General features: G+C 37.3%; 1 protein-coding gene across 1 annotated transcript; it reads right to left on the bottom strand.

Annotated features, from left to right (window-relative positions):
• Positions 1–267: 267 nt before the first annotated feature.
• On the bottom strand, positions 268–2,359 carry EV154DRAFT_571699 (uncharacterized protein; the record flags this gene model as incomplete). The annotated part of the gene is made up of 5 exons (XM_051606282.1): positions 268–680; positions 1,387–1,420; positions 1,482–1,523; positions 1,594–2,039; positions 2,107–2,359. 5 exons carry the CDS (start codon positions 2,357–2,359, stop codon positions 268–270), a joined length of 1,188 nt encoding a protein of 395 aa, XP_051450588.1.
• Between the last annotated feature and the right edge of the window lie 7,426 nt (positions 2,360–9,785).

Below are 9,785 nucleotides of genomic sequence, written 5' to 3'. Positions count from 1 at the left end.
AGATTTTTAAAGTTCTTACTAGGCACGTATCGCTATGGACAGTGTTGGTTAAGGTCTTCACCAGGGGAGCGAAAAAATACAATTTGGAAACCCCGAGAATAACTACGAGAGCGAGATTATTTCAAACCAAACCTCCATTTCGGTAAAAATTTTGACCTTCGCTGCGCTTTGAAAAAACCTCGTGCTGCCGCAGGCCTGTTAAAAATGAATAGCGAATAAAAATTTATTTAAATAATAGAATATGTGGATGTGATAGAATAAAGAATATTAATTTCGTAATATTTCAGTGTAAACAACATTTGATGTGGATGATCCTTGTACACCTTCAATAGCTGATATTTCTTTAGGAATTGAAATTCTTATGTCACTGGGTTTTTTGACTCGCGATAATGCTACATACAGCTGTCCATGAGAGAAAACAGGTGTTGGAAGATATAGACCAACGGAATCTAATGTCTGGCCTTGTGATTTGTTGATTGTCATTGCAAATGCTGGTCGAATTGGGAATTGACATCTCTTAAATTCAACACCAACTTGTTCTACAGTAGAGCACAAAGTGATGCGTGAAACAAGTACAGTGTTACCTTCGTATGGTCCAGTGGCTACTTCAGCCTGAATTACATGCCGAAAAAAAGCTTTGCAGATAAGTCGAGTACCGTTACACACACCTTGTGCAGGTGCTAAGTTCCGAAGCATCATTATTGGAGAACCTATTTTTAATTTTAACGTGCCTCCAGTTTTAAATAGCGATTTTTTTTTTGTATTTTTTAATTGCCTAAAACTTTCCCAAATCAACCGATATACCAATGCGAATCAAAAGATATTATTTAAAAAGTCTTTATAAACAATATCTTATGAATAAAAAAAATACTTTTACTGCAAAAAAAAAAAGTTGTAGGACATCAAAGTTGGTTGCTTTTCAAAAAATTAAGCGGGGGCGTATAAGTGGGGTTGGAGATTTGAAGCACTACTATGCGCACCCAATTAAGTTCATTCTCCGTTCATGTAAATGTCAGCCAATAGAATGGCCTTATTCCCACTGAGAACTTTGTCATAAATGTTTCCCCCCAAAAAAACCCAGTCCCACTGGAATCCCTAACATGGCAGATCTTGTAAATGCTTAAGGTTTTCCAAAAATAAATTCTATTAAAGAGAAAACTATGTACAAGAATGGAAGACTTCCAAAACTCCAAAATTTAATTTTTAACCGGGATTTAAATATTTTCTCCTTTTTTGGATTCGTGTAACCATTTTTTAACTTGATTTAATTTAAAAATTTACAGCCAAAGTTTATTGAGGCCCCCCCCCTCTACCAAGGTCAAATTTTAACTTTTTTAATTTTTTTAACTTTTTATTTTTTTCTTTGGCGCTTATTCTGTTCATTACCCTCAGAAGAATGGCTTTCTTCGGCGGGATTTATCTAAGCATAAAACAATTAGGAACTTTGCCATACAAAGAATGAGTGCTTTTATCGTTCTTACCTTCGCAAGTATTTGACCAAGAAGTCCCCTCATATCATTCACCTATTCCATTTATGTATATAGTTAGATAATCTCATTCAATAATAAGTAATGCGAGAATATAAATTGTTACCTGGCTGCTCATCAGCTCCAAGCTGCTCTCCAACGATGTCAGACGACTTCCATAGACATCATTACCACTGGCACCAGGAGAGTCTTCTGAGCTCGGACCTTCCATGGTCTTGATGGCCGCAGACATGTAATGAGCAAAAGTGTCTGTGAAATCTTGCAGATTACTTGCCTGCGCGGCCCTCGTCTTTCTTGGTATGGGTGTCGTACGAGAGACCGAACGAGGAGAGGAAGCGTGTTGATCGTCAGCAGCTGCATTCTCCACAGCCTGCTCTTCGATTGTTGGAAAGTTGTTTCCTCCCCCCACTGCCGTGACCACAGTCTCTGCCTCCACATCACCATCTTCGAATTCATCATCAATTCCTCCTAGCTCAGCTTCGGCCGTTTTAAGCTTGATCAGCTCTTCGATCTCCCTTGCCTTTACACTCAAAGGTCCCCTACTTGGAGTACCTAGTGGATGATCAACACTTATTGTTAATAGTTGTAAAAGAGTATCATCAATTAAATCTTTACATACCTGTAGGTGACTTCGCATTTTTGAATCTCCCAAAAAGCGCCTTGAGTGACTTGGAGTCACGGTCATAGACTTGTACGGCCACTTGATTGTTTCCGGTTCCATTTTGGCTGGCAACTTCAACCATTCTCTTCTTGAAAAAAACTTGTACAAGCTCCCATTCATCAGCACCAGTAGGTAACTTATCCTGAACAGCTTCGAGTAAAACGTCTTGCTCGATGGCTGAAAATCTGTTTGATCCGCTCTTGTTTCCCATTTTGTATGAGTAATTGGTTTTTGTTTGATGTGAATTTATAAAAGTAATTATAATAAAAGAACATGTAAATATGATATCAACCATCTCTTAAATACTAAATACTTTTGAGACAGTCCCAAACGAAGCATTCTTTCCATAAATTATATTGTTTCATATATTAAAACAGGAACAGAAATTGATTAAACTATAAAGATTACTTTTATTTATTCGATTCTTTTTTCATATCTTCCTTTAATACAATAAACAAGTATGCCGTCAAGTAAAAAACAAAAATTCAATTTAATTACCACTGCTGCTTTTTCAGCTGCTGTTATATGCCATCTGTACCATTTGGATAAACCGCCGTATTGCGGACCAATCCTACATAAACTCAAGAAGCTTGCGTAAACCTTCCGAATCTGCTGCAACAGCACTAATTAATGGTCGTGATCGCAAATCTTTCCTGTGCCATTTGGGATTGACAGTGGAAGCTTTCGAAAATTTGTATGAAGAGTTCAAGCTAAAATATCCTAATGAGTGTCCAACTGCACGGCCTCGTGTTCTTGATGCCAAAATGGTTCTTGCTTTAGTCTTGACGTGGCTCCATAATACAATGAAGCAAGAGACGTTGGGCATAATTTTTGGTGTTCCTGCTGCAACTGTTAGTAGATCCAAGAACATGGGTATTGAAACGCTTTTAAAGGTGTTTAGATCAAAACCAAATGATCCACGATGGAAGATTGGATGGCCCTCTTCAAGCGAAAAGGCCGAGTTTAACGAAATGGTTTTGTCAAACACAACCAATGATTTCGAAAGAGGAGTTCTCACAGGTGTTTTTGGTTTTGTTGATGGACTCTGTAATATCCGATGTCTAAGAGACAATAATTTCAATCAAATATAAGATAATCCTTTATTAAATGCTTAATTTGCTCTTGTATATATATTATATGTTCATGTTTGTTAAGTCGGTGATTCGTTTTTGTTGTATCGGTGATTCTTATATGTTCCGTATCTACATTAGAGTAGTTGTTATTATGGTGAGATAGTCTTGTGATACACCAGACTCAACCTTAGGATCCAACATCCTGAAGATCCTTTGGAGCAAAATGCTTATTACAATGGATGGAAAGGCGACTGTTTTGCTTCTCAAGTAATCGTTTTTACTCCAGATGGATGCATTTGTTATGTCAGGTAGAAAATGAAAACAGTTTTGTTTACAAATGAATACTGATAAGCATGATTACATATATAGATACAACTGTCCTGGTTCATGGCATGACGCACAAATCTCTATTCCTTTATATAGAGATTTGCTCTCTCGTCGATGCCCTGAGCCTTTCAAGATCCTTGCTGACTCTGCTTTTCCTTGCAAAAGGGAATTCGCATCAAAGGTATTGAGCGTTCCCAAAGAAAATGCAATAGGTTTGAACCGAGCTGCTCGCGAAACGCAAAAGAAGCACGCAGTCATCACCAAACATAGACAAGCCGTTGAATGGGGAATGAGATGTCTTCAACAGTAGTTTGGAAGGCTCCATATGAAGCTTCCATCACACAAACAGGAAAGAAATGACATACTTACTGTTGTGTGGAGATTGCATAACTTCCGAACAAGGCTTGTTGGTATAAACCAAATTCGAACGGTATACTACGGTACATGGAACTACAGAAGAAATGTTCTCGAAAATAGAGTTCGAAGTAATTAAATAATATATTGTGCAGTTTAATTAAAATTAATTTTTGTCTAAACGTTTTGGAAGCCTTAACGATTTTAATCGGAAAATGCTTTAAGCGAAGTTTAAATTAAAATTAAAATCAAGGGAAAAAAGTTTTGGAAGTCTTCCAATGTCTTATGATTGCTTTTTTTAACTTAGAAGAAAAAAGTAAAGTATTTACGACTGCTTTCATTTTCGGTCGTTACACCACTATGTCGCGCATGTAATATTACCCCTGATACATATTCCTTTTTGGGTGAGCCGACTTGACATATTATTAAAGTTTTAAGGTTTTTTAAATAAATCCTCTACAAATTGTTTAGATATAAATTTAGGTAGCTAAAACTGTATACAATCATGTCTTAAGGTACCTTTATTACTTTATATAAAAATAAATGCTGAGAGTCTTTTCATTGTTGCCTCCTAAAATCAAACGGGGACAATCTTACGCTTCTGACGAATGTTAAATGCTCCTTTTTATCCTTTTTTGCAATTTTTCTATCATAACATGCCCAGACCTAACAAAAAACGAAAGGCTATTAGAAACAGACTTAGAAGAGAAGATGGATGCATTCAATCTGCCGAAGTGGTACTCGCTGAATGGGAAAACATTGAATTAAATCATGATCAACTAGTCGAGCAAGCCGAGGTTGTAAGAGCTGAAGCGAGTTCTCTTGATATTATATCAGATAGCAAAACAGAAATAAGTAAAAGACCACATACGTACACTGGTACATCCAGAACAACAAAATGGAGAAAGAATGTCGAGGCTGCAAAGGTAGATCCAGCCCAGACTCTTCAACGTTTTGGATTTACTGTTGCAAAAAGTGTAGAAACTCAGCAATTAACAAAGTTCATTCCTCACACGGAAAAAGAAATCGAAGGCATCAAAAAAATTATGCCTGCTATCAAGGCTCTTATTTTACCCGTAATGAGTAAGAAGAACGACTATAATGCTCGTGCATCATACAACAATGCTAGGTATTTTTCTATGTAAGAATATTGCTTGAATCGTTTGGTGGAAAAAAGAAAGGATTGGCTTCAGAAGAAGCAGCCAAAACATTCTGGCCCCCAAATTCAAAGGAATACCGTGGGATGACCATTGTCAAGTGGACAAAGGAGTTCATTGACGAGGGTAAGCTTTCTGACCACTCCCAAGACGCCCATGTTAAGAGAGTATCACTTTTAAGTGACTCGGATGTCAAGATGGCTGTTTTGGAAGAAATTCGAAAGATGAAACCAGCTCTTCGTTCCTTGATTATCATCAAAAAGATTATCGACGAGCAAATCATTCCTTCTGTTCTTGGTGTGGCTGAAAGTCACTTAAGTATGGCAACAATTTCCCGTTATTCGCACGAATGGGGATATTCATACCGAAAAAAAAAGACTATTTTTTTCGATGGCCATGAAAGAGAAGATGTGATCAACTACCGAGATGAATGGTCTAAAAGAATGGTCGAATACATGAAAAGATCAGAATTTTATGCTGGGGACAATGAGGAGGAGATTCTTGAGCCAGTTCTGGATGAAGGTATAAAACAAATTGTGTTTGTTACGCACGATGAATCCACATTTTATGCAAATGATGGTAAGGATGATCTGTGGTTGTTAGAAGGTGAGAACCATATCAGAAAAAAGGGCCCAGGATCGTCCGTAATCGTCAGTGAATTTCAATGCCCTGGCCATGGAACCATGAAGAGTGCTGGTTGGACGTCTAGAAGATTTTTCAAAGCGGGTGCGGGCAGAGAAGGATACTGGAAGTACACTGACATGTTCGAGCAGCTTCAAGACGATGCAATCCCTTTGTTTGAGCTGCTCTACCCTGGTTGTCAAGCTGTTTTCCTCTTTGACAACAGTTCCAATCACAATGCATTCGATGATGATGCTCTTGTTACAAGTCGTATGACACTTAATGAGAAGCCATACAAAGATAACGAAAAGTTTCAGTTCAAAGAGACGACTGTAATTTTAACGGATGGCACCCGCTTGGAGCAGTCTTTCTTTTACACCAAGAAGACCAGTGTCACCAACAGACTGGAGTATGTCGTGAAGACAAAGGAGACACGATACTTCAAAGGTATTCGAAAGATTTTGGAGGAAAGAGGCCAATGGCTTGGTCGTGATCTGGAAGGCAAGGCTTGCAAAATGCTATGTAAGTCGAAGGAGCCAGGCCACAGATCAATGTGTTGTGCTCGTCACTTTCTTGAAAGTAGACCAGACTTTGTGGCGCAAAAGTCGGCTTTGCAGCAAGCCGTTATTGACTCAGGTCACAATTTTGAGTCATATCCAAAATATCATTGTGAATGCAACTGGATAGAAATGCACTGGGGTTCCGCCAAAAGGGTGGCACGTTTGAGATGTGATTACACATTCAAGTCTCTTGATGATAACTTATCAAGCTATTTGGATAAAGCTTCCAATTTAGTTCATATAAAAAATTTTTTTTAAAGGTCTATGACCTAGATTGAAGCATATAGTAACTGTAGTGACGGTAGAGAAGTCGTGCAGGAAGTAAAAAAAATTGTCAGCAAGTCTTATTTATCTCACAGAAAAGTTAGACTTAATACTGGTTTATTGACTTAATAAGACACAAATTGCACAATGAGCATGATCACAATGAATCAAAACCATTAAGAATGAACATTCAGATGTATGTCTAGCTTAGGGATTCTACAAAAAAAAAAAAAAAAAAAAAACACATGCCCCCATTTCGATTTCGAAAAAAAAAATTTGAAACGAAATCCAAAAAATCGCTATTTAAAACTGGAGGCACGTTAACTCATGAGGTGGAAGACTGACACATTCTAAAGAGTTCATAAACTCTGGTGCCAATATCAACGCATCATTATCCGAAAGAGCTGTATAAGTACTGAGAAAAATGGTGTATTCTCCTGGAAACTTTTCCAAAACATGATCATTGACGACCGATACAAACGCATTGGTTGGATTCAATATAGCTCTTGACATCAAAGATAAAGATGTAACATCACCGGCGTTTTCAAAATTGTTATATACATGGGAACAGAGGTGGTCCATGCTGCTTTTGGGAAGAACCATCTGGTCTGGTATCGGAATTATATTGCTTGTGTTTGGGTGGATAGGGTAAACACCTTTACCAATACTTAGAAGAAAAGAAAAAAATTCCTGAAGCTCTTGAGCTGATTCAAAACTGTGCACCCATTGAGCTTGTTGTACGCGCATATTTAAAGATAATCGTAATTGCTTTATATGTCTCCAAAGATGAGAAGTAATCATGCAAGCTTGAATAATATCATCTTTAGTACCTTTGGGAACAACAGGTAAAACCTGACGAAAGTCACCACCAAAAACAATTAATTTCCCCCCAAAGGGTACTCTACCAAGACGTGAATCATGATACTTCATAATATCTCGGAAACTTCGATCAACAGTTTCCAGAACATCACGACTAATCATTGAAGCTTCATCCCAAACTATAATATTTGATGATGCTATTAATGCCGCGTTGTTACTCCTCGGTTTTAAAAAACACATTGACGCTTGATTACAATGTAAGGGGATACCGAATCTTGAATGAGCTGTACGACCACCTTGCAATAAAAGAGACGCAGTTCCACTTACAGCCACTGACAGAGCAATACAGTTTTTTCTCCTAACAGCCTGTAACAATGCATTAAAAATGAACGTCTTGCCGGTTCCGCCAGGACCATCCAAAAAACAAAGGTTATCTTTAAAGTGAAAGCGCGAGTTTCCGTAGGTTTTTCCACTCTCGACCAAATTCATAACAGTTTCAAAAACTGCACGCTGATCACTGTTGAAAGGACGTTCAGCTGGGTCAATCATTGAGCGTTCAGCTTCCAAGCATAACTCTCGTTGTTCGCGCTCAAGACGGCTCATACCTTCAAACCCTCGACCACTGTTGCCGTTTCGTGTATCAACGGAGGGTAGACAAAACCCGGCAATGTCATTGATCTTGATGTTATTTAAATCAAACATTTCATTCAAATCCAAGAGGCAGTTGCCATATGCCTCTTCTTTCATAGTATCCGTCAAAGCAGACGTTACGTCAGTAAGAAGCCTTCTTTGAGCCAATAAATAGTCGTCAGACAGACTATCCTTATGCGTGTTCCATAATTGAAACGGGCTGGATGGCTCACAAAAAATTAAAATTGTGACAAACAATCTTCGCAACATGATAGGGATTGAAATGTAGCACTTTCACACAAACATATGTCCCATTGCTCATCGTCAGCAAGCAGACCTTTTGCACGGGCAGCAGCTTGAAAGATCTCATGTATCACACCGTCGACGGTTCGTACGTCTTCAGAACTTTTGGCTCCACGAACGTAGTACAACAAAAGTCGCAAAAAATATTTTTCGGATTCTTTTGGTGAAACAGAATAGATACGGCCTATAATTTGATTACAACGCCTTTGTCTTTTTCTCCACACAGTTTCACTTTTGAGCCATGTATAATACTCCGGAAATTCATGATATAAGTATTGATTTGCATCTGGATCAGTCCTATTTATGATAAACCAAGCTGTCAAAGTTGTGTCTTTACTTGCTGCATTTGCAAGAACATCACCAAGATTAGCATCTACCGAAAAATGCACCATTTCTTGCCCAGGAAGGTGAATGCTTAATCTCTGATGAGCGGGGAATTCTTTATGCAATGAAAACCCAAATATTCTCCATAGAGTGCATCCGGACTTCAATGTGCCAAAAAAAAAAAAAAATTAAGCAGAGAGAAACGTTAAAATTGGACCACCACACTTTCCTCATAATTAAGGTCCAATATTTTTGGACATATATCATTTTAATCATGATTAAAATGAGAATATGAACTTTTTATTTTAAAAAAAAAGTGGGTCTGGGATTTTTCAACTCGATTTTAGGTGTGGGGGAAAAGATTTGTCACAAGCAGTTTCAAAATTTTAAATTTTTCTTTTCTGACCAATAGTATTGTCCCCCTTATATTATTTCCCGCTTTCGGACCATGAAATGTTTACTGCCTGTAATCTCAATTTGATTACCCGCATGCGTAGTATTGCAGCCTATTAAATCAAAGTCTTAGGACATTTATCGTCAACCCTATGACACAACAAAAATGATAAACCAAACTTTATGTACTAAGTAGAAACGCTTCATATTTAGAAGATATAATTTAGAGTATTTTGGACATAGATCCAACTAGTTGTTTATTTTAATTTATGTATTTGAAGGGTTGTATTCGTTAGATAAAATACTCAGTGACACAACCCGTTCAATCATAGTCTGAGATCAAATGTGATCGACCTTGTAAGGCACAAAAAGGATAAAACAAACTTTATGTACTAAGTAGAAACGCTTCATATTTAAAAAATATAATTTGGAGTATTTTGAAAATAGATCCAACTAGTTGTTTATTTAATTTATGTATTTGAAAGGTCATATTCATTAGATAAAGTACTCAGTGCCATAGCCTGTTAGATCTAAACTGAGATCAAATATGGTGAATTGTAAAACACAAAAAAGATGTATGAAATCGTAGATATACATTAAGTAAGAACGTCTACAACATGAAAACTTTGTTCACCTCAGTAATATTAGATGGAACGTTCTTTAAAATTACGAACGCATCAAAAGGGTTACTGTTTTTGAGCGTATTACTTCACGGGAGCTTTAAAAAGGACAAATAGAAATGTGAATTTAGAAGTTTGGTTTATTTTTATACCTTTCTAAAAATTTTCTTCATAAAAAAAAAGAAAACCCCC

This window comes from Mucor mucedo (assembly GCF_025094135.1).
Source record: "Mucor mucedo strain NRRL 3635 chromosome Unknown EV154scaffold_241, whole genome shotgun sequence".
Classification (NCBI taxonomy): Eukaryota; Fungi; Mucoromycota; class Mucoromycetes; order Mucorales; family Mucoraceae; genus Mucor; species Mucor mucedo.
This window is presented reverse-complemented; position numbering and strand designations above follow the sequence as displayed.